Genomic DNA, 25,587 nt, shown 5'->3' with positions numbered 1-25,587 from the left:
CACTCCATTGGCAGTAGCAGTGAGTGATAGAAAACCCTTTAAACTTACATTAGTTTTAACCTTCCTCAATTTAAATAGGAAAACTGAAGAAATGGCTGGAAAAGTATCGCTGAACTGAGCAAATAGATTGATCTTCATTTTACAGAGCCATGTTCTCATCTCAGTCCAGCTCGGTCTTAGCCTACTAGAAGAGTCACCGCAGTGTCAAGGATAGAAAGGTCACTGGAATTCCAATCTGCAATTCCATATTGCACTTAAAGCAATTTTAAACTTGATATTTGAAAAAAGTGTACTCTCTTTTCCAAAAGAATCAATCATTTGTGCCAAAATTTCCATGTCAGTAGAGATAGCACATGCATTCATTTTGAGTATTCATCTTTTAACACCTCAGTAAAAATTATTTTGTCTCTAGCCAAATATTGCTGTCAGGTGGATACACCAAAGCATCACTTAGCTCCTTGCTTTGGAAACCATGACTCATGGGTGTTTTTTGGTCAGGACCGAGCTACAGGAAGATATGTTTCAGTTTCTCTCTTCTAGACCTGAAATTGAAACAAAAAAAGAACAAAACCCAACACTCCGATGAGGTAATATGAAGGCTGAGAGTACAGTAACAGAAGAGGTGTGCGTCTACTCTCTCATACTCATTGCAATGGGCAACAGAAATATTCTGACACCTTCCCCTCTACACACTCTGTGATGAATTAAAAGTCCATGGCATGACTCAAGATGCCTGTGCAGTCTCTTCAGATTATGCACATTTTTTATTTCTTCAGCAAGATTTAATTCCTAAGCTTGCTTGTGAAACTACAGCCAAACCCTAAATGGACTACCTGTTTGAGAAACTAAGGATCATTTTTCATATTTAAGAAGAAATACATAGACAACATAAATACAAAGTCAGAGGGTGCTGTTTTTACTTACAACCCCTCTTGGTTAGGGTGGTTTCTATGGCAGCAGAAAATCAGGAGGTTTTTGTTATTTCCCATATACACACCCCAGAGGAGTTGTTCATCTACTGAATTTAGGAAGATTCAACTAAGCTTATTAAAAATATTTTTTCTTCTTTGTTGGTATTCCAAAAGCAATAGAAGATCATCTACTTACATCACATCCCAGTTAAAATATTTCCTTCACTGTATCTATAACTGCATTTTCTTACTGCTATTCTGTGTTTTAAAAGAGGCATTTAAGCATACAGCGAGAGCATTAGATTATTCACCACCAGCTGAAGTGGAAAAATGATACTGATCAATGGCATTAAGCTGATGAGAGTCACAAAACTAATAGTAACTTTATATCAGACCTTTACAAAGAGGTAGCATCCGAAAGCACGCTGTTACATTTCTGATAAACAGCTATATGGTTGATGAAAATTCCTCGTATGAAAAGTATATGCATTTTCACCTATTTTTGTATCTAACTACAGAAGCCAGAGACACTGACTCATGGTACAGATATGGAAAGTTTTGTTCTAAGATGACTGGGCTAGGTAAAAAGTTGGATACAAATAAAGACAGTCTGTTTTAATTTACCACCTCAAAGCCCTGCGTTAGTCATCAAGTTCAAAGACTTGAAGACAATAGTCTCTTTAGATTGCCTATGAAAGATTAATATACTCTCAGATGGTACAGTGTGTAGATCCACGGTTAATAAAAAGCAAACTGCTATAATTCAGCAGTGACAAAAAACCAACAAATTTGGGACAGGATTATTTAGGCTGATAGGCTCTCGGAGGCTGATCTTATTCCACTGATGTGGAAAAAAATCACACTTCTGTTCACATCTATGGCAGAGATTTGACACTTTCACTAAATAGTTCTCCTGCTGCTTCATAGTTTTTTTTATGATAAAACATGCCAAGCTGCACTGTTTGCCAGCACCAGAGATGTATGTATAATAAACATTCAATTAAACTTCTACTCAGTCTTAAATACTATGTAGATAAAATTATGGGTTTAGGACTGCATAAAACTTCACTGTGTATTCAGTACAATATGCAGTTCAGCTCCTCACATATCTAAATACTTGTGGGCACAAAACGTAAGTCTTGACAAAAGCTATTTAAATTGGGGCACTCTTTATTGCACCACTGTACATAACATGTAGCATTTATTTTTATTCCAAAATGCTGTACTATTGAAGTGTTCAATGCTTGTTTCAATAACCCAACACAGATAGGTAGAGTTTTGATCTGGAAAACCAGTGAAGACCTTCAGGTCTGTGACTACTTCAGTGGAAGATTCTTCAGACACAAAGAAGGGCGACAGCTCATTCCCCTTGACTACAGAATGAGTTGTATTTCACTCTTTCACAACCTTCCCTCCTCTCTCACCCAAATGGAACCTGACCAGTTTCTAACTGAAGCAAGGAGAATAAAAATACATTTAAAAACACAATCAAGTATTAGCAATAGCCCTTTCCTAGTGAACACTGTCCCAAAAAAGTTCTCAAGTCAGATGAAACTGAATAACATATTTTAATATCGCTGCAGGCTAAGTTTGACCTTTAAATATTAATATTTAAATACTAATGAAATAGCAGTAGGAACACAGACTGACAGGTGTAATACAAGTCAGACTAAATAGCACAGTAAAATTATATGCTGCTTTGAAATTCTCATTAGTGATAATGAGATATGCACATATAATCCATGATCTGAAAATGTACTCCTGAAAATCCAGGTAGAATAAGTGATCAGAAAATTTTGCTAAGAGTAATTACCCTTATTTTATAACTGTAGGGGAAAGTCTTTGAGAGGAAAAGTCAGATATCTGCACTTACGCATGTAATTGGACTTCTTTTTCCCTAATTGGTCCCTTACTGGATTCGTTTCCTAAAGATTTTACCCAGAAGTCTATTTCCACTCTACCAGTGTAGGAAAACCTTAATCTTTACACAGTTCTTCATAGCACTTCAGTACTTCATTCCTTATTAATCACAATGTCTCTCTCAAACATACCTTGAATGGTGCTTATACCACTAAAGCTGCCAGAGAGTAGTAGAAAATTACATGCTGAAATCATAAATATTTTCCCCCTAAATACAATATAACAAGGTAGAGACATAGTTTTGAAGTAGGATCAATTGTTCCTTCAGTACCTTCACTGCAATATAAACAGGCAAAAATCACAGAAGTCAAGTAGGGATCCTGGGAACTTTCAAGTCATCCACACTTAAAATCATGTACGCACATGGTTTTGAAAAATGCAGTGAGAATCAAAGAATCTGCCTTTAAGCCAATGGAAACAAGAAATTAATAATAAAGGAGAGCTTGACAGATCCACAGCTGCCAAATCACATCTCTACAGCCCTGTCAAAACAGCATTGTTTAATGGAAAGATAAAATGATGTTAGCAATTATGTAACTAAAAATCATTTACAATTCATTTGTTTATCATTTTTGAAGGTTTAATTTTAGTGGAAGTAGTAAATACTCAACATTACTATCAGGCTGACACAGCACAAATGCCTTCGCTTTTGCAGGTAAATACTTAGAGCAATCAGACATCACTATAAGATTCATAGTGAACAACACACAGCTCTACTACATCAGACAGTATGAGAAAATGGCTGGATCATCAATGCAGAAAACAACAGAAAATGTTACACTCACTGTGCATTCTGAAGAGGACAAAATCTGTGTGTGTCCTAAACCTGAGCTGCCAGCATAGTACAGTTTTATTTTAACTAAATGAAGGACAGAAAAACATTCATTTGTTAAGTACCAAGTTCTTCTCCTTAAAGAGGAACAGAATCGTGGGTCTCTCTCTTAGAGAAACTAAGTTTTCATAATTTGAATTATGTTACTAATGTTGTATCTTTATGCCTGCCAATTTACTTAAGAATTTTTTTAAGCTGTCGAAATACTGAGGAGTGTAGAAACTTTACTGTTTGTTATGGCTGAATACTGTTTTACTCACTGTGTGTTTCCTTCCTTTTCTGAGACACATCTTATAAAGCATTGATAATTCCCTTCAACAGAATTCCAGTATCTGATATCCTGGTGCATACTTGGTAAGAGACCTGTGTTTTACAATCATTAGGTAAACATGGAACACCTCTTTGCACGATTCAATGATTTAATAATTATTAGTGAGACATTATGCTTTTAAACACTTCTGGCAGACGATCAAGTGCACTCTCAATGTTTAACAAAGGTTTTAGAGGCTTGTATTATGATGCTGCATAGCAACTGAAACTTCTTATATGCAGGCAAGGTGAATTCCATTGTAGTTATCTGGGAATTGCTGCTGAGGTTTTGTGAAGCAAACATAATAACGAGCTTCAGTTAATATATTCAGTGTCAGCATATCAAGAAGTTTTGCCACACCAAGGTCTGCATTCTCAGTGTCTCCATATTCCAAACCTACAATCCAAACACTCCTTACCATATAACCGATTCTCTCTGGCAGAATCCTGACGCACAAATCCAAAATGTTTGTCTTCTAGATACACACAGCCAAACTTCCTGCATGCCAAGGAAAGATTAGTGCTCTACTGAACAAGTTACCTCCAGTATGTCACAAGCATGAAAGCCCAAGAAATCAAAGACAAGACACTGCGTAACATGCATCAACTGGAGCTGCAGAAAACAGTTTGAGTACCTCTCCACAAAAAGTTGACAAATAGATCTGTTACCACAGTGTCCAGAAGAATAATTCTACAGATCAAAAAACACATGAACTATGTTTTTTTCCCCTAAGACAAGTTAACTCCGAAATAACCTGCGTTCAGATAAAATACATAGAGTTTTACCAAGGGTAATTGACTTCTCCTAAAAGTGTTACTGGAGATGAAATAACTAATTCAGGTATGCTCAAACAAGCCAGGTAACACCTTCAGACTGCACTAGAGCCAGTCTGCAGACTGGAAAGATCATAAACGTGCCTGGATGTATTTGACTGTTCAAGATGTGACACCTGAAAAAACAGGCTCTGGATGATACTAGAGGGGCCAAGTGCACAATGACCTATTGCGTTTGCAAGACAAGAAATGTGGCTTTTCATTTCTTTTTACATTTTTTGCCAATTCTGATGTAGAAGAACAGAAACTGTAATTGCCTGTAGAATTTAGCTTCAATGCATTAAGAAAGACTGCCATCTCCTGGTTTCTTCAACAACACTATTCCACGGGAAAAAAAAAAAACAAAATAAAATCCAGTTAGTTCAAGCTTAGAGCTGATCATAAAGTCACGCTTGCTCTGAACTTTTAAGAGAAAATGTCACCGATAATAAAGGACAGGCAAGGGAAAGTTGGAAAGGCTAATACATTATAACTACACTGTATAGGTTAAACCAATGTGTGCAATAATTATAACTATCACAGCTTGACACAGTTTATAAAGGCTTGAAACATAAAAGATCTCATCCCCATAATACAACTGTTCTCTTATGGAGTGTTGACTGTTCTAGCTCCTACAGAGTTTCAATCAAAAAGTGCAGTACTATATAGAACTCTAATATAGCCTATTATATAATTAAACTAACTATTCTCATTCTCAGGAACATTGAAACTCCTTTAAATGGGAATCTGAAATGGTCTTAAAAGTAAAAGCAACTTAGATTGATTCTAAGGACATGCTATTGCCTCCTTCTGTAACCTTGGAGAACACAAGGTACATGTATGAACACAAATCAGACTGAAGATGACTCAAAAATGCCATACACTTCTTCATCATCTTTATCACTAAGATGTACAATAAACATATGGTTACCATTCAGTGAAGTAAAATTTTATTTCAAATTTCAGGAACCTACCTTAAAATACAAATTTTAAAAAATCGTAAGTGGCATGACAGCATTGAATTGAAGTATTCAATAATTTGCGGGTTTTTCTTGTTCTGAAGCAATGTTGTATATTAGTTGAATGATTTCACCAATTTAGATTTTCTGTAAATGAAGAAATGTGGTGATCAAAATGCAAAAAATAACAATAACCTCAATCCTTCATTCCCTTTCCTCTTCAACGAATGGCATTTTCTCCTGTAGGAGCAATCTCACAGCTAGGGTGACATCTTGTGTTCATTGCATCCACAAAACACCACATCCAGCTGCCAAGCATCCAGAACGTCCTAAGATCTATCTCACCAATTCGAATTTTATCTCCAAGAGTTGAAAACAGTCTTAGCTGACCCTCTGTATGTATGTAAATAAGGTAATGTAAAGGCACCACCCTCCTGAAAATGAAACGGGACATTTTTACTAAGATTCTTTATATTAATAAGGGCAGTGTAAAAGGAAAGTACTTTATAGCTGAGAAAAGAATTGTTTTAAAGATACGAGCCTGTCATTCTGTAAGTTATAAATCAGCAGCTACAACTGCACCTGGATCAATTTGTTAATAAATCGTCTGATCCTGCTTGGAGCCTTTGTGGTATTTCGAAAAACCTTTAGTGAGTTGGGTTGTTTTTTTTTAAACAGAAAGTGCTAAAAATAATGGATCTTCATATACAAGTAACAGTATAATGAATTTAAACACTATCTTAATATAAGTGACTACCTAGAAAAAGTGAAAAGGTGTTTTTGCACCATCAATGTGGCGAACAGGTTACTGATCAACATTTAACATGGAGATACTGCAAATCAGACAGGACAGAGAGTCAAGCAATCTGAGCAGGTAACTTGGGAAAGACAGTTTCCAGAGGTGTCTTCCAACACCAGCTGCTCTGGGAATCTATGATTCCAACTGTTTTCTTCACTTCAGAGATTTAAGTAATGTTTTAGAGAAGCTGGGCTTTAGTGATGGCATATTTTGAAGAAGAGGTCCAAAATACTGACCTTAGCTTAAGTTTCTGTGGGAAGCCAATGCATAAATCCTGTTATTGCAGGGAAGACTTTACAGCATTTAATACAAGGTAGCATCTCCCAAGCACTATAGGTTTTTACCCAGAAACATCACGTAGGCTAGCTTGCTTCATTTTAATCAAGGTAGCATCATACAATTAGCTGATCACTTTGATTGCAGAGGAGTTGATAATGCAGTCATAGACAGTAACAAATACACACATACAGGTATTATCTACAAATGGCTGAAGTCTGAGTCTGGTTGCCAATGTAGCTGCATTCCACTGCTAGAAAAAGAGACAAGAGAGACCTGATTCTGTGGATTCCCAGTAGTTAAGGTTCAAGAGGGTAGGCACGCAGCTGGGCACTGCTATCAGCTGTTTTGGTTTGGAATATATTCAGGAACATATCACTCCGCATTTACAATTGATACGCAGAATAGCTCAAGTTCTAAAATACAGGGTAAATGGGAAATTTCTTTAAAAAAACTCAAAAGTTTGGAATGGACCCAACTGTATGCTATATGCTACGTGAAGTGCTGGTGATGCTAGCTAAAACTGAGACAATAACTCCGTATGTGACCCATGAGGGATACATTACTTGGAAGCAATATTAAACTAAAGCCCCCCAAAAATATGGTCACTGTGACAGCCTAGTCTGCTCTTTACAAACACAGATATGCTAGTTTTCTGCCTTAAACTCAAAGCTGTATTTTAAATTCCCTCACAGATTCAGTGATATTCAATGATACCCTACAGATATATAGTTCACACAGGAAATTTCTAATGAGCAATTTTCAAGCTCACATTAACATTCTGTTAATCATGTAATCTATTCCTTATGTAATATATCTTTATGTACCCTGATATATCTCTATGTGAACAATTTACATCAGTTCAAGTGGGTAACTTCTCCAAAGTTCAAGTTTTAGAATTATACGTCTCAATTAAGTGGGAAATTAATAATTTCTGCAAACACACTTGCATACATACGCAGATTTTCTTGTTTAACAGAGACACATTTGCAAAAAGACAAAACAGCCTTACATCTGTCTATATGATACTCGATTTTAAACCCAGTATCTATCCAGAACTTATTAGCCTGAAAGATAAATTTGATCTAAGAGGAAAAACAAACATCTGTAAAAATGAAATAGTGGTTCTGACAGGTTTTCCACTTAGTGGCTGTAGGAAATAGAAGTACTGATTTTCTAATTCAACTCTTTTAGCTTAATGGTGCGGATGTTCACAAATACCACTACTGATGTCCTCCCCCCACCCCCCCCATAACCAATCATGGCATGAAAAAAAAAAGACTCATTTCAGAGATCCTACTTTTTGAAAATCAACCCTGTCTGCCATATCTCAGGGATAAGAACACAGTAAAAGCTATACACTTTTGTTTTGTGATCTTTTCTGCACGAGATTTTGATGCTTTTCACACAAGTCATCATGGCGTGTGCAAAATGATACAGCTGAACCCAATTATTACTTTCACGAGGCACCATTAACCAACATAAGTAACTTAAGGGTGAATGAGAACAAGCATTTCAAATTTGGCTTTAATTAGGCCAATTTAATTATTATTTTATCTGAGAGATAAAATAGTGCCTTTGACAACACACTGAAAACATTTGTCTTCTGAGATAAATCCAGTGTCTAATTCAGAATTCTTCAGCTCCACAAAGCATAGCTAAACCAAACACAATTTCCTACAATTCTGCCTGCAAGAGCACATGTAGAAAGTCTGATATATTTTGACAGTAACTCAATAATCATTTGAGAAAATCCTATTGTTAGTAAGGACTGCCTGATAAGTCAAGCAATTATAAACGAACCTAGTGGGCAGAAATGAAACTTATGTACCACAGAGAATTCATACAAAATCCAAGAAATGCCAAACCTCAGGAAAAAAAATAGTAAGACAAATTTGTCATTTAAAGTATTGTCTGGACTCGTCCCTATGAAATTTATATTATTGCTTTCTGACTCTTTTTTGTAACTTTCCACAGTTTCTGCTTGAAGAACAAGAACAAAGACAAAAAGAAAGGAGCTCAAAACGTGTTTTGAAATATCTAGCGAAGGATGGCAAGCTCCAAGCTATATCTTTTACAAGATACAGAGACAAAGCTGTGTTGGCGCACATGATACCTAGCCACCTAATGGGATCTCATTTCCAGAGTCCCATATCCCATACATAATGCCATGACAACTGTTTGCACAGGCGCAAGATTATCACTTCTCTGTAAATGCATGGAAATTTTACTTCTGCTCCATGCCAGTAAAAGCTATAAAATCATGTTGACACACGACTGGTGCACATCCCATATATCCTGCTCAGTGGGATCTAACATACCTTCCCAGGAGCATTGTCAGTTTGGGCCTCATGCCACTCCAATGCACTTTAACAAACTCTTGTCAAGTCACCTTCCCCCAGCAGGGACACTGAAGTGGCTTCCTCATACAGGGTTTTAACAGAACAGGTTTTCCAGGTCCCAGTTCTTGGCAGATCTGAGGGTGTGACAGTGTGGATGAAAGTAAAATGGTGATGATCCTGGCAGTACTGGCTGAGGTAGGAACACATGGCTCATTCCATTCTTGAAGGAGATAATTCTCTTTGCCCTCAATGTAAGTAGCGGTGCCAGCTCTCTACTGCTGAGATTTTTAATTCGCTCTGTTTGCACAGTGTGCATATTTCAGAAGGATCCAATTAGTAAATCTAACCACATAACTATAAATCAGCACAGCCTAGGAAGAACAAATCTTTAGCTAATTAAAAATATATTCTGTAGATACAATGTAAGGTAGACAAGGAGAAAAGATGGAAATACATATCCAGATTCTAAACTACACTGGCTTGCAGCAAGAAGCTGCTTAAAATTCAGCCTTGACATGACTTTCCCTAGAGTTCTGTACCAAAAGACTTTCTTGATGAGTAAGGGTGTTTTGAAAATAAACTGAAACATATCTGATGGAGACAGATGTGCTTTCACACAGACATCCTCATAATTTAATAAGCCAGTAGCCAGTTTGGACCCAGTCACCTTTTTTGCTTCAGTTTCAGTGTCACAACTGTAAGCAGAGCAGCTCAACAACCATGCTACAGGCCATGCATTTCAAGCTGTCAGGAACATACACAGTGAATGCCCGTGAACTCTGCTGCATGCGAGGTGCAACACATCCTGCCCCACAGCAGCTATTTGCATTTATGAAATACGGAGAGCTCTGAACGTAATGAAGTGAGAGAAAAACTAAAACAGTAGAAGTGTGCTGCTATAGGGTGTACTGGCAGCCAGGTTACTCTTCAGCTTCTCTTAATGAGAACCTGGGAAAGAAAATGACTTAGAGGAAGAATTAGCTAAGGGGACACATTGCTTCAGTTACCATTCAAACTAAAAACTAAAGTACTGGTGGTTTTGTTTCTTTGTTTCTTGTGAAACCTTTGCTCACCTGCAATGTTCCATTGTCAAGTATAAAGCTTAATTTATTCCATCATTATGGCATGATGTACAAATAGAGACATCTTTTCTTGCTCCAGCAATACCTGCTGAGATTAAATTATCTTCAATGTTAATTCTTCTTCCCATATGCTTTTCAAAAACAATGTTTTCTAGAATTGCAAATGACTAACAATTTCTTTATGATTGTTGAATATCAGCAGCCATCTCCTGCATTTCTCCTGTAAAGCTCCAATAACTATTACTAATTTGAATGTATGTATGTGCAATGCAAAGCACAGTAATAACAGCAGAGCAACAAGGTCTCAGGCTGCAGCAAGTGAGGGTATGCCCAATGCAACAACCATAGACATAGAAACAAAGGAAAAAAATACACTCACCTTCAAAAGACCCCAGGTACATAGGGATCTCCCAGAAGATCTTTCTCACCCCCACTAACAACCCTTAAATGAGGTCTGGGGAGGGGTAGATCCTGGTTCCACCCCTTCCAGTCACTCAGGAGCATTGCACACACCTGAGCTCCCCTGGGTTGGCCCTGCCTTCCCACCAGGTGCTCAATCACTGGTTCAAGCCATGACTTAGCATTTCCACTGCAGTATATTCTTAATAAATAAAAGTAATTTTAAAATGTTATGTATCTTTCAGCAGTTTGAAATTCTGGACCAAAAAAAAAGAAAAAATTAAGTCTCATGCTGGTAATCCATGTGAAAGCTGCACAACAACAATTACAGATGTTGAAAAACAAGATAGCATCCAGAGATGCTATCTTCCGAATCCATTCTGAGGCACATGGCATGATTTGGAGGTGGGGCCAGTAGTTAGCCTTGATGCTCCTTGGCTGCTCTGCAGCTTCTCCCTTCTTCCTATCCTGCGAGTTTCATGGTCCAGCACGGACAATGTGGGGACACACAGCAGCAGCGCTGCTGCAAGGAGGTGTGGGCATCAGCAGCTCTGGGGGCAATGCAGAGTCCTTCAGGGGCTGCCATTCCCCCTTTGCTCTCCATCTCCACCAAGACCAGTGGCAGGACAAGAGGTGATGGCTTCCAGTTGCGCTAGGGTGGGGTTCTGGTTGGAAATTAGGAACAAGTTCTTCTCCAGACGAGTGGTGAGGCACTGGCACAGGCTGCCCTGGGAGGCAGTGGAATCACCGTCTCTGGATGTGTCCAAGAACCGTGGAGACATGGCACCGAGGAACATGGTCAGTGGGCATGGTGAGAATGGGTTGGGATTGGTGATCTTACAGGTATTTTCCAACCTTAATGATTCTATGGTTCTATAAATGAATTTTGTTTCATTTTTGGAATAAGTATCTTTTTTTAAAAAAATAAGGTTATATGCAATAAACACTTTGAAGTTAGTAGAGCCATAATTCTGAGCTTAATCTGCCTTGCAGCAAGTAATTACAGGCAGAGTGTTACCCAATTCGTAGTAATTCTGATTTCTAAGAACTCTGCTGTCTTGGTTCAAGAAATCCAATCAAATTGCTGTAAATTCCTGTGCTATTTGCGCCATCTGCTGGTCAAAGGAGATCTAAAGGGGGCTGCAGGAACCATTCTGGATGAGGATGAAGAGCCAGCAAAGAGGCCACGAGGAGGAAAGGCTATCCTGCCTGTCACTGAGCTGAGGAGCAGCTGGGAACAAAGCTCCAAGTAGCCATGCCCTGGAGCCGCCAGGTAGCACAGGGAGCCCCGATAGCACGGCCGGGCTGGGCGGGGCGGCCTGCGAGAACCCTGCGCTGCCTCCGCCGCTCCACTGGAGGGCGCCTTCCGGCCTACGGGGTTCCGGCCTACGGGGTTCCGGCGCGGCCCGGATGCGTGGTGCTGCGCCGGGGCCGCGGTTTCCACGTGTGGCTGAGGGAGGCGGGCAGCCGGGATGTCGGTGTCGGTGGCCGCGGGCAACCTGCCCATGCGGCTGCTTCGCAAGAAGATCCACAAAAGGAACCTGAAGCTGCGGCAGCGCAACCTGAAGCTGCGGGCGGCCGAGCAAGAAGGTACGGCGGGGCCGGGCGGGCGGGCGGCTTCGGAGCCTCTGAGCGCCGCGGCTGACGGCTGTTCTTCATCTTCCCTCTCCGTGCCGTGCCCAGGCCAGGCCTCGTTGGGCCCCCCGGAGGAGAACGAGGAGGTGAAGGAGGCGGCGGCCCCCGAGGTGGAGGCACTGACAGAGGCGGGCGGGGAGGAAGCGCCGGGCCCCGAGGCCGCTGGGGCAAAGAGGAGGAAGAAGAAGAAGAGGAAGGCTGCAGCTGGCCCCGAGGGAGGTACGTGTGGGATGTTACCTTGAAAGACACTGCGAATCTACCCCGAAAAATCACATCCTCTAAGTACTGCTAGGTTTTGTGTGCGTGTATCTGTCTGTATTTGAAGCTGGCACTCAAAGATAAATTATTGTCATTTCCCCAGAAAATGTCATGTAACGTATGCTAAGTGGGTTGTCTGCAAAGAACTTGAATGAATGTGGTATCTGCAACCGAAAGCTCCACAGAAACCTTGTCTCCCCTTCTCCTGACCCCTCCCACCACATGACATTTGTAGGAATCATTTATAGGGTAAAGGAAGCTGGTCCACAGCGCAGCTTTGGATGACAAACGTATTTCTCATACCCCTCACTGAGAACGGCTTGTGTTCTGTAAAATAACGTCCTAGGTACTGAAACTAAAAAAGCAAAAGCTGAGGAAGACGTGTCTGTGGAGGCAGAAGATGAAGAAGGGCAGGATTCTGGAGAGAAAGAAGTGGAAGAGGAGGATGAGGTGCCCAGTTTGCCTCTGGGTCTAACAGGTACGTTGAGTTCTCTTTTTTCACAGATATACAAAAATCCAAGTTCTTAAGCTTTCTTCCAGAGCGAGTTGCTGTTCTCAAATTTGCATTAAGAATCTGGTGTTTGAATGTAGATGATATTGGCAGCTGTAGAGTTATAATTCAGTTGCCATTCTTTGAGATTTACATTATATCTACACTGCTGTTGATTTTAAAATTACTAGTGAAAAACATTTAAGTATGGAAAAGAGTCAATGAAACAGAGTTGTATGGCTAATACATTGGCGTGAGAAGCAGTCTACTCATTCATTTTTAACAGGTCTCTATGGTAATCCTAGGAACACTTTAATACAGAGTGGCTTTTTAGCATCTTAAAATTTTACAGTAGGAAGGAATTATCAGGAGTCGTTTGTAAGGGAAATTCTTACTGGGTAATTTTGGGATGGACGGAGTTGAAGTAAGTGAACATTATACTCCCTCTCTTCAGGTGCCTTCGAAGACAATTCTTTTACTTCCCTTGCTGGTCTTGTCAGTGAGAATACATTGAAAGGCATTAGTGACATGGGCTTTACACACATGACAGAAATTCAGCATAAAAGCATTAAACCTCTTCTGGAAGGCAGGTAAGGGATGTATCTTTTTAATCACTATCCTGACCTCAAATGTTGTGTAAATGTTGCTAACAAGTTAGATGCAAGAAGTGTGACTTCTTGGAGCTATGCTGTTTTCAAAACGTTATGTATTTTAAATATTTTGTTTGTAGTGGTAAATACAAATTAGTGAAGTATATACATTATGTGTGAACAAATACTTAGGGTAAGTGCATGGAAATTCCTTTGCATTTGGCTTTGAAAGCAGCAAAGTCTGTTTCATCAGTCTCTTGTATCAATGTGTCTCACAGAGACGTAGGAGACACAGAGAAATAAGAGATCAAACTGTGAACCATATCTGTCATGGAACACTTAATTTTAGCTATATTTAAAACCATGTTATGTTTTCACATTGTCATCATCATTCAGAAGAGGATTCTTTTTGTTCTCTCTGTAGGATGAACTTAACACTTCTTTTCCTAACTTCGCTTTTTGCAGGGATATTTTAGCAGCTGCCAAAACAGGCAGCGGCAAAACTCTTGCATTTCTCATTCCTGCAGTAGAGCTCATCTACAAGTTAAAATTCATGCCCAGAAATGGTAAGGATTTCTTTCATTTTGCAGTTGAATTTTGCAGACATTTAGGGATGTGGCTGTGAAAGGGACTGGATGAGCTGTAACTTCTTCTTGGTCAATTAATGTGTTTTAGGGACAGGTGTTATTATTCTTTCACCTACTCGAGAGCTTGCCATGCAAACGTATGGAGTTCTTAAGGAGCTTATGAATCATCACGTTCACACGTATGGTCTGATAATGGGGGGCAGTAACAGATCAGCAGAAGCTCAGAAACTTGGAAATGGAATCAACATCATTGTAGCAACACCAGGAAGGCTTCTGGATCATATGCAGGTAGATAAAAATAACGATGCCTCTTACTTAATAAAAAGTAATAAAACCCTTGTCCCCATCTGACTCTCAATTTGTTAATCTTCTAGAACACTCCAGGTTTCATGTACAAGAACTTGCAGTGTTTGGTAATTGATGAGGCGGATCGTATCTTGGAGGTTGGATTTGAAGAAGAAATGAAACAGATCATAAAACTTCTACCAAGTAAGGAAAAAAAAAATCTTATCTTTCCTGGAAATTACTTGACTAACATTATGTCTTCTTTATGACTCAATTATTGTAAGAGAAGTCATTAATTTTTATAGTTCTGTAAATGCACCTTGAATTGACTGTCTTAACTCGGTCCTTTTTTCTGATAGCTAGCATATACTGTTTTATTTAGCATCATTTATCTGAAGGACACGGTTTTCTGTGTCCTTATGCACTTTATTCTGTTCACGTAAAAACATTTTAGCTTAATGCCTACAGTATCTTGTTCCTCTTTCTTTGCCTGTTTATTTTCTGTGATTCATTGTTTCCTAATCAGACTAAAATAAGAAAATAACGAGAAAAAGATCTATTGGCTTGCAGTTGAATTTTTTTTTTTCGTATCTCTGAAACAATACCTTAAGGAATGCCATATTTCTTTTCTTCACTTTCATGTAGTTATTCCATGTAATTAATGTATAAAACACTTCCCCAGAGTGATCAAGGCTCTTCCTTTAATTATCAAAATGCCAAAAAAAACATGGAAATAGCGTGTGAAGAGGCAGTGATAAATGTTTTGAGGTCCCACATCTTAAATACTGGAATTCAGATATGCATGTTTAAAATGCAGTTACATAAATCTAATAAATAACACCCTGGAAAGAATGCAAATGACCGACAGCTAAAATTAAAGTGAAGGAAGAGTAGGAAAAATGACTTGTTCTTTGTGAAGTGATAGGCAGGAGATTTCTGTATGTACCTTGCATGAATTTTAGTTTATTCTCTTGAGAAGGACTTTGTTTTAAAACACTCAAAATTAGCAAAAATCTGTCTTAAAATGGTGACATTGGTTATTCCACAGACCAGTTGGTACTGTTCTTGTGGTTGCAAAATGGAACAGGCTAAGTGCATTTTCGCTGCAGCCTTGTAATAAGAAAATGTTACGGTATCAGGCTGTATATTAATGCTGGGGTATGATAGGCAGACAGGTGCTTGAGTCCACCTGCTTGAAGACCCACTGAAGATGTACAGCCATGCACCAACATGCAAAAATGTGTATGTTATGGATTGTCTAAGAAAAGCTTAGCAAAGCTAAAGTGCTTTAAAATTTTGGAGATGGTGGCAACCTAAGTAAATATCATATGCGATACAGTGCACGATGTAACTACACCTGCCTTTGTTTATCTGTAGCGGTGTATTTTAATTAAAATTAATTGAAAAGAGGAGAAGAATCATTATGGGAAGTTTGCAGCTAAAGATTTTAAGGATTTGCGATTTGAATTCTCGTTTAAAGCATTCTTATAAACCGAATATTTTCAGAGCGCAGACAGACGATGCTTTTTTCTGCTACACAAACCAGAAAGGTGGAAGATCTAGCAAAGATCTCTCTGAAGAAAGAACCTCTGTACGTAGGAGTTGATGATAACAAGGAGACAGCGACGGTAGATGGTCTTGAACAGGTAAAGCACAAATCTCACTAAAGGGGTATGGTCTGAGAGCAAACCAACAAGCCCTACATTCTTTTAAATGGGTTGTATAAATACCCATCCCTTAGAGTATTTAACATCCTAATGGGCAAATTTCACAACTGGCTAAAGGGTTTTATTCACTCTGTTAGCTATGAGGTTATATACCTTTAGTCAATGTTTACAGGAAGGGTTATGTAAAAAATTCATGAAGTAATAATATAGTTACATTTTCCAGCTTCTATCTGTATTACATACCTGTCAGTATTACATTCAAAACCATTGTGTTACTGACTAGAGAACACTTCAGATTTCATTTTTTCTACTTAAGATAATGGCTAAATGGAAATGCACCTTAATTCCTGGGTTCATGCAGTTGACACGATGATTGTTGTTTTAAATACCAGTAGGTATGTATTACCTTTCAAGAGTAAACTAGCAGCAAGAATTTGATAAGATTCTTTGATTTCAAAAATTTTAAGAAGCTTATGCAGTTATTTTCCTACCGAACATCAGAAACTCAGAAGTTCTTGAAATGGATTCTTACTTTCTAAATTACTTTTCATTGATCACAGATTATTTTTTGAGTATTAGTTAAATAACTCTCCAGTAGAGAATTATTTCAAGTTCATAGAGTAAGTTTTTGCTGTCATCAATACTTAGGGAATTTCATATAACAAAGTGAGAAACAGACAGTAAATCAAATGTCTTGACTCTGGATAGCTGGAAAGTTAACTTTTGCCAATAGTCCCCTCTGGAAGTGTGGTCCATACTGTTGTATTTATTTTATAACAATATTTAAATAACTTCCAGGGCTACGTAGTGTGTCCATCCGAAAAAAGATTCCTTTTGCTCTTTACATTCCTTAAGAAGAACCGGAAGAAGAAACTAATGGTATTTTTTTCTTCGTGCATGTCAGTGAAGTACCACTATGAATTACTCAACTACATTGATCTGCCTGTTTTGGCCATTCATGTAAGTATTTTATACGTTGATGTATTTTTGGTTAATCTGGTAATGCCTGTTTCTGAACATCAGGCATGTATGCAGTTTCTCGGAACATTTATGTAGCTGAGATTTTCATGCCTTAAATACACAGTGTAAGCTCTGAGGGGTACCTGTTTGCTGTGTTAGCATTGCTGCTTCACTGTGAAATGGACCTTCTTGGTCTGTGCAAATCCCATAAGATTGAAAGATGCCATAAATTATTTCATATTTTTTGGCAGTGATATAATCTGTGAAATGAGAAATTACATCTAAGGTTAGAAACTGGCATGTTTTTTTAGTTTACATCCTTAATATATGCGTTCTTTTGGTTATTTTCTTGTTTTGTTTTTTACTTCTAGGGCAAGCAGAAACAAACAAAACGTACTACTACATTTTTCCAGTTCTGTAATGCAGAATCTGGAATCCTGTTGTGCACTGATGTAGCTGCCAGGGGGCTGGATATTCCTGAGGTGGACTGGATTGTCCAGTATGACCCTCCAGATGATCCAAAAGTAAGTTACAGAAATGAAAATACCTTTAAATCCTAGTGGTGAGTGTAGCTGCAGAGAAAACCTGAATCTTCTGCTCGACAGAGATCAGAACTCAGCCACGTTCACTTGTAGCAGCTCATTTTGTCTGCTGCTCTCCACCAGATCCTAGGAAGTGCTGCAGCTAGCCAAGACATAAAACATGACTCTTTATGGTACTGAAGTAATGTAAAATCTAATCAGCTAAACAACAAAACTCTTCTTAGGAGTTTTATTAGCATATTATATATGCATGCTTGAGTCTCGTAACAGCTTTTCCAATGAAAAGCTCAATTATTTAAAAATTAGAATTCTCTTATGAATAAATGTCCAATACAAACAAGAAAGACTTGAAAACTTAGATATCTTGACAAACATAGCACGCAAGTATATAAAAGTGAAGTTAAATTTTCAGTTACATCAGGCTAAGGTTCTTTTTTCTTCATTAAAAGGTAAGATGCTTCTAGTCAGGGATTTCTGTCTCAACTAGTTATGTGCTTTGCTTCATCAGCACTTGGCTTGCCTCATCCATATGTCAGTGCTAAGAAAAAGTCTTAAAACATAACTGATGCATGACACTATGTTAACTTTAAATGCTTTTGCCGTAAAGCTGCTTGTATTATGGCATACATGAAGGACTGTCTGGATTTAACTGTTTGTTATTCTTTGCAAAAGGAGTATATTCATCGTGTTGGCAGAACTGCCAGAGGCATAAATGGTAGAGGACATGCTCTGCTCATTTTGCGTCCGGAAGAACTGGGCTTTCTTCGTTACCTAAAACAAGCCAGGGTAAACTTACATGTAGAATGTATTTATTTTCTGTTTTTACTGTACAATCATAATTTTAAAGGCAAAAACCTTAATGATTAATGAAACATTTTAATTTCCAATCATAAACCATTTGGTTGCTTAGAAAATATTCACCTGAACATCTGACTCTGTTCTGATGACCCTTAGACTTAAAGGTGACTATTGAGCATGTTAATAGTTGCTTTGCAGCTGTGCAATGTCATTATTAAAACAAAAATTTCTTATGACCTCGTCATGAAAAGATACTGGGAGCTTGGCCGGCGCCGTTCTTGTTTTTCTATTGAAATAATCAGTTGCATTCTTTTCAGTTCCAAAAGAAAGGTAGCCTTCTCTCAGATGTAACCATTTTGATAAGAGAGAGCTGCTCTTAGATTCTTAGGGGCTTTCCTTGTGGGGTTGTTTACAGTCTGAATTTTTGTAATTTGTAATTAAAGCAGTGAAAGGGTTATAGTGTCTTTATTACCCCAGTTTAAAGGAAGTAATACTGGCTTATTGATGCAGAGGCAATTTCAGTGAATTTATTCCTGATAAGGGTTAGTAATATTGTCACCATTGTTTTAAGTAAAAGATGCCAAAAACCTAAAAATATGTAAGGTTTGCTTGTAATTTGAAGCATGGCCTTGGACTTGTAAAGATTTGTAAAGATCTATTGACAGATAAAGCTGTGTTATTTAAAAACATATATATATTATCTGTCAGATCTGTTCTTATTTCTCTTAGGTCTTACTGTTTGTAAGATAGAAATCATTTAGATTTTTTATATATTCATTCATTCTTCTAAGGTACCACTCAGTGAATTTGAATTTTCCTGGTCGAAGATTTCAGATATCCAGTCTCAGGTATTAAATGATGAAATTTAATATCCAGTACTAACTTGACAGTATTGCACCATATGCATTTGCTTGTAAGGATTGTTTTTCACATTACATTGCAAAATCATAGTGGTGTAACTATGCTTTCAGCTTTTGAATAGAATGTTGTCTAGCATAGCAAACAGAGTGTTTCTAGTAGCTTGTATTGAATGGTTATGTGCGCTTAGATGAATTCTGAGTATCTAATCTTTTAAGGTAATTTGTTCAGCCTTCAGTATACAGAAAGAAATCAGTACCAACACCTAGAAATACTAGTATATGTTCCAGGTATATTTTTCTCCAGCTGATATTAATGAAGTGTGGCATCAGCCAAACCTGATATGTGCTTCTATCCTACAAAAATAACCATGGAGGCCAAAGTAGAAAAGAATAGCATAGATAGTTCTATAGATGTGAATTTTTATTTTGGTCTGTGAATCATTTTCTTAAGAGCTGTGTAAAATTTCTTTGTAATAACTGAAATTTGAAATAGCAAATGCCAGAAGCAGTGAGGGCAGTCCTTGCAGAACCTCTGTTAGTTGTTAAGAATAGTTAGGAAGTACTAATGCTTAACATAATATTAGTATGCCAAACTACTGTATCCTCGAGGTCAAATGAGACACTCAGATGTAAACTTTGGGAACTTAGCCCTCAACAGATAAAACACGTCAGTCCACACTAGTGCAGTTTCATTTTTGTCTTAAAAATAAGTGTGTATTTTACAATGAATTTGCAGCATTATAGGAAGGACTATAAACAGAATTAAATGGAGTGGTACAGTTTAGATGTCTGACTTAACAGTGTCTTGTCATTGTGTGTTAATTCTCAGTGCACATAACCGTGGCTGTAGTCACATACTTCTCTTTGATAAGCTTCTTTACGACAACTTAATTTAATGTTTTTGCAAACTTTCGCATCACTGAAGCTTTGTACTATAATTCAGCTTCAGGCTTTAGTGCCTGCTTATAAAAGCACTCTAGATGCGTGTGCTCTGCTGTCACACTGCAGTCTTACTAAAGTAAATTGTGAAAGTCACTGCAATGCACACAGTAAATAACTGGCTTGCATGTAACATACTGTTACAGCCATAATTCCATAATGTAATGTCTTTTTTTCCCCCCCTTTCTCATCAGCTGGAGAAACTGATTGAGAAGAACTACTTCCTTCACAAGTCAGCCCAGGAAGCATACAAAGCTTACATTAGAGCTTATGACTCCCATTCTCTGAAGCAGATCTATAACGTCGGTAACCTGGATCTTAACAAAGTCAGCCTCTCATTTGGCTTTAAAGTCCCTCCCTATGTTGACCTCAGTATCCTTTTACTGCTATGTTTCAAAGCTGAATTCCTGCTTTAAAAATGTTAAATGCAACTTATGGACATAGCTATGCTATTTCAAATTCTGGGTTTTTTGGTGTTTGTTTTTTTTCCCAGTATCACTATTAATCACATACATGCATCATGCTCAAATAATGGTTTATCAAAGAAAATGTTAAATGGCAATTTTTCCAGTTTTAATAATTGTTTACAAATATCTGCTTTAATGTTGATATGGGCTTCAATTGCTGCAGCCTAGAAGGTACTGGAATATTGTGTACACATTGTTGAGTACTGTATTAAAATAGAGGGGCAAGGGCCCTTCTTGTCAAAGCTGCCAGTGGAGGGGAGGAGTTGAAGCAGTGGTTCTTCAGTTAAGTCAGTTGGACAGCTGGAAGAATAAAAGCGTTCAGTAGAATGACAGGTCCATCCATAACACAATTGAGTGTTTTGTGTAATACTTTTTTCTCTTCTTAATAATGCTTGCAATACCCAATCAGCAAGACTTCAATTAAGGCTTTTTTTAAGCTCCTTAACCCATGAAATTCCAGATGTGAACAGCAACCAAGGCAGAAGACTACAGAAAAGAGGTGGAGGTGGAGGATTTGGTTACCAGAAACCAAAGAGCGTCCACAAAGCTAAAATCTTCAAGCACATTAGCAAGAAATCAGACAATCGACAATTTTCTCGTTAATCGTGCATTCACTAAAATAGCTTTTTTCATTGGAGTTGACTGCCTTGATCAAAACTGCCTGGCAGTTACTTCCATTTTAAATTTCTCTGTTGACACTGTAGGGAAATAAAAGCTTTTGTTTGAGAACTTCTTAATCTTTCATTTCAGGACAACTCTTTGGAAAAGAGAATACAGATAGATAGCCAAACTTGTTGTAAAGAAGAAGATGGATGAATGTAATTATTTTGAGTCAATATTACAGATTTATTAAAGAAAAAATATTTTCAGCTTTTTATAGAAAAATTTGTTTTACATATACCCTTTTTACATAGACGCCTGGAAGTTGTTGGAGTAGACAGAATGCAGGGACTGATCCCAATGTGAGATGACTTGCATAGCAAGAGACTTCAGTATACTAAGAAATGCAGTTCATAGGTGCCTGAAAATATCTTTACAGTGTAAAAAATAAAAGGATTTTTGTTCACAAGAATCATTGCAGGGGGTTTTAGTGGTGCAGAATTCATTGTCCATCAGACATGGTGAAGAGTATGTTCTGTTCCCAAAGAATCACTGTATGTTTTTGAATTTAATTATGACTAAGCTCATAATTATTTTAAATCACAGTATCTGGATAGGAAATAGTGTCCAAGATAAAAAACCTAGCAACCTCTTATACCACATCTGAGACATGCTTAGAATTATTCTTTAGTATTATGATAAAACAGTAACATTCCAGTGAATTATTTGGTTTTCCTCTGTGGTCTGTTAAAATCTGGGTTTATGTCTAGTGTATCTCTTGTGAATAGAGGAAAGAAAATTAAGAAAAGCAGATGGCATGATTTGAAGGACTCAGCCCAGATTCAGTGATGGGAGGGGTGCTGGGCTTTTTTTTGCTTGTTTGCTTTGCTGTTATTTGTTCACATTATTTTCAAGTCTCTACCATTGTAGAAGTGGATAATTTATGAGGCTACAGTAGTGGTGGGGAGTAGTATTTCAAAAATGTACATCCATCAATGCAAGGAAGGACTACACTGTCACAGAGTGTGGGTATTTAGGAATCCGGGCCCTACATGATTACAGTGAAACGTGCTGTATTACTTTTTTCTGTATTATCTAGAAGACAAGCCAGAACCTCTTATGACATAAAAAAACCAACATTTGTAATTATTCCATTATGAAGTGAACCCTTAGATCTTTTGAAGTAGTATATTAGATTTATCTCGATGTGCGCATTGAAGTATTGTAGAAACAAGTGGCAGCCTCTCTTCTCCATAGAGGAACCAGCTCATTTAGGAGGGGAAGAGCCATGACCATTATGTCACTGGTCTTTACAGCACTCAGACCTCAGTGTTGCTTTTTTTTTCCCCTTTTACATGAAAAAGCTTTTAGCCCTACTGAAAAATTTTCAAGGGCTATTAGTATTAGTTGGATACTAAGAACTTCAAATACTGAAATTCTTGTAACTGCAGTTTGCATGTCTCATGCTTCCAGAATTAAAAGAAGCTGCACTGTAGGGTAAGCAATTATAATTGGGCACGTGATACCTAACTCATGGAGATCTAATCTTTGATTCTAGTTTTGATAACATTTATAAGTAATAGAGGTCAAGATAGCTCTTCATGTGTATTTCTTAATGCCACGTTTTAAGAATTATCTGAGATGTACAGCATCATACAGTTGAAGGGTTATGACTACCTTTGCAATTACGGTATGGGAATTAACATACATTACAATGACATTAACTCTGAGGGACTCATTAGATGAACTGCAACATCAATTACTTTGGGAAGAGATGTAAGTAAAGTTGCAGTAAATCACTGTAAAGATCAAAGTGCTTGTGGCTCACACAAGTAGTGTGATTAAAGAATGGAGTTTGTGACAGAGCAAAGCTGAGATGATGGGCAGACAGAACTGACCGGGCTTAAAGCATGTCAGAATTCCTGCCACTCTCAAAGTAGGCAAAGACCTACTTTGCAGAGAATTGTCTTTTAATGTCATTCCTAGTCATCTGGGGAGTGGAAGGCTGCTTTCCAGACAGCTAGACAACCTCTAGCTCCACCTACCTTTTTTCTGGGTGAGCTGAGGCACTGTCACTTTCTGAAGCCTGACGTTCAAACTGAAAGTATGGGTTTGGCATGAGACTGCCCAACTTCTCCCAGCTATTTTTCCTGTGTATTTTCTTGTATGTTGTTATACAAAGTAGTCTTTCAGATAATCTCAACTGGGAGATTAGAATACTGGATGGCATTGCTCCAGCTTACCCTAATTAAGTTTTTTTAATTAATGCATTCTGGATGCATGACCACTGCACATACTGAAACAACTGTACTGTCTGTTGTTTCTCACTGTAATTTCCCAATTAAGCCAAAGCAAACATCCTGAGTTAAGTAAGGGAAGAGAACTGCTTCAGCTTCCTGGCTTGTGCAGATACTATTACCTTTCTCTTTCTTTATAGAATCATAAATGAAAAATAGTTTCTACATATCTGTGTGCATCAAGCAGCATCTGTTCTGCTGCAGTATTGCAAGAAGTTTAAGAGATTGTCAAACTGATTGGAAATCTAACGTTTCCTTTGCAACTTAGCCTGTTATCAATCTTGTGAGCAGTTAATAGACCTCAGCCATCAGACTCTCAAGGCTTGGCTCATAACAGTGACTGATAGGTTGGGGACTAATATCGTATGCCTTGAGAAATTGCCTTCTCTCTCTGAGAACCTTGACAAAGAAATTGGACTCTTTAAACCACTTTAAAAGGGTGATCAAATCTGTCCTGCTTGAGCTGAAAGATTTTTTTGACAGTTCTCAGAAGTGGCCCATAAAGGAGAATCCCATTGCCAAGCTACTGCTCATAATCATGAGAAATCTTGTCATGTTACAGGTTTCTTATTCCATAATGCTGCTGAGTTACAGACAGGCACAAGACCAGTTAGGAAGAGTTGCCAATCAGATGTTTTGGGGTGAATATCACACATAGAGGACACATTTATTGATAGCGTAGAACAAGAACACTTGAGAACTAGTTATTATCTACTTATATCTGCTGTAAATAAGAAATATGTTCATATATTGGCAGTAATTAACTTTTTTGTTTCATGTATCAGAGCAACCCATGCTTTAGGTACCCTAATTATTTGTTTTCAAGCTAGCGATGGAAGGAAGCTCTCACAAGAGAAATGAAAAGTATAGACAACGCGAAATTAAACAATAACATTTGAGCAGAGGCATTTAACTTCTGGCCACTGTAAAAGAAGGCAGAGTACTGACAAACTACAGCTTGTATTTGTTCCACTGTTGTCTTGTTTATGAGATAGTTAATTTGACCTGGAGGGGATTTTATAGAAATCTAAAACCCTAATAACTAGAAAAGAGCCTATTATTGGTCATTAGGTGGTGTTTTCTGAAACTGAAATAACAATGCTGAAAGAAGCCTGGAATCAGTTGGTTAAAGATGCAAAATAAAATCTATCTCTGCTCTTTACTTCTGCTCTACTAGCTTGCTTTCTCTGGGTTATAGTTTCTTGGCTTGATGGGAGAATTCATACAACTGTTTTTGATGCTTCTATTTGCTACAGATTTATAAAAAACATTGAGCTGCGACAATTGCAATTAACCCTGTTGAACTGTGTAATGCTATAATGCAATGTAAAGCACAGCAGCGATAGCAGACTAGCAAAGTCCTAGGCTGTAGCAAGGATATGCTCAAAGCAGCAGCCACAAACTCAGAAACAAGGAAAAAAAAATCTGCTTACCTGTAGAAAGCCTCAGGTGTGCAGGAATCTCCAGCAAAATACCCTTACCTCCACTGCCAACCCTTACATGAGGTCTGGGAAGGGGTGGATCCTGGCTCCACCCCTTCCAGTCACTCAGGTGCATTGCATACACCTGAGCTCCCCTGAGTTGGCCCTGCCTTCCCACCAGGTGCTCATCACTGGTTCAAGCTGTGACTTAGCATCATAGAATCATAGAATCAGCAAGGTAGGAAAATACCTACAAGATTGTCCAGTCCAACCATCCACCTATCACCAATAGTTCTCACTAAACCACATCCCTCAACACAACATCTAAACGTTCCTTGAACAATTCCAGGGACAGTGACATGACCATTCTTTCAGAAAAGTAGCATTTCCTAATGTCCAACCTGAATCTCCCCTGGTGCAACTTGAGGCCATTCTCTCTAGTCCTGTCACTAGTTACAGGAGAGAAGAGGCTGACCCCCAGCTCACTACAACCTCCCTTCAGGCAGTTATAGAGAGCGATGAGGTCTCCCCTGAGCCTCCTCTTCTCCA

The 25,587-nt window shown here is 38.2% G+C and overlaps 1 protein-coding gene and 1 long non-coding RNA gene across 3 annotated transcripts in view; one reads left to right on the top strand and one right to left on the bottom strand.

The window, feature by feature from the left end:
- The window catches only part of LOC110400617, a 34,998-nt gene extending 24,318 nt beyond the window's left edge, over nt 1-10,680 (bottom strand). Inside the window, exons 1-2 of one of the 2 annotated variants that reach the window (XR_002439963.1) lie at nt 6,090-6,142; nt 4,392-4,471 (exon numbers count right to left, since the gene is read on the bottom strand). This is a non-coding gene — a long non-coding RNA (uncharacterized LOC110400617). Of the gene's footprint in view, nt 1-4,391; nt 4,472-6,089; nt 6,143-10,622 lie in introns of those variants that run through there. The other variant, XR_002439962.1, reaches the window with a different exon arrangement.
- DDX18 (DEAD-box helicase 18) lies at nt 12,026-24,779 on the top strand. The gene is made up of 14 exons (XM_021399675.1): nt 12,026-12,232; nt 12,326-12,496; nt 12,882-13,013; nt 13,480-13,615; nt 14,081-14,181; nt 14,291-14,490; nt 14,577-14,691; nt 15,994-16,133; nt 16,953-17,114; nt 17,486-17,638; nt 18,329-18,442; nt 19,246-19,302; nt 20,448-20,625; nt 21,181-24,779. The coding sequence occupies exons 1-14, from the start codon at nt 12,115-12,117 to the stop codon at nt 21,321-21,323; spliced, it is 1,920 nt and encodes a 639-aa protein (XP_021255350.1). The 5' UTR covers nt 12,026-12,114; the 3' UTR covers nt 21,324-24,779.

Source organism: Numida meleagris, chromosome 5, assembly GCF_002078875.1.
Source record: "Numida meleagris isolate 19003 breed g44 Domestic line chromosome 5, NumMel1.0, whole genome shotgun sequence".
Taxonomy (NCBI): domain Eukaryota; kingdom Metazoa; phylum Chordata; class Aves; order Galliformes; family Numididae; genus Numida; species Numida meleagris.
This window is presented reverse-complemented; position numbering and strand designations above follow the sequence as displayed.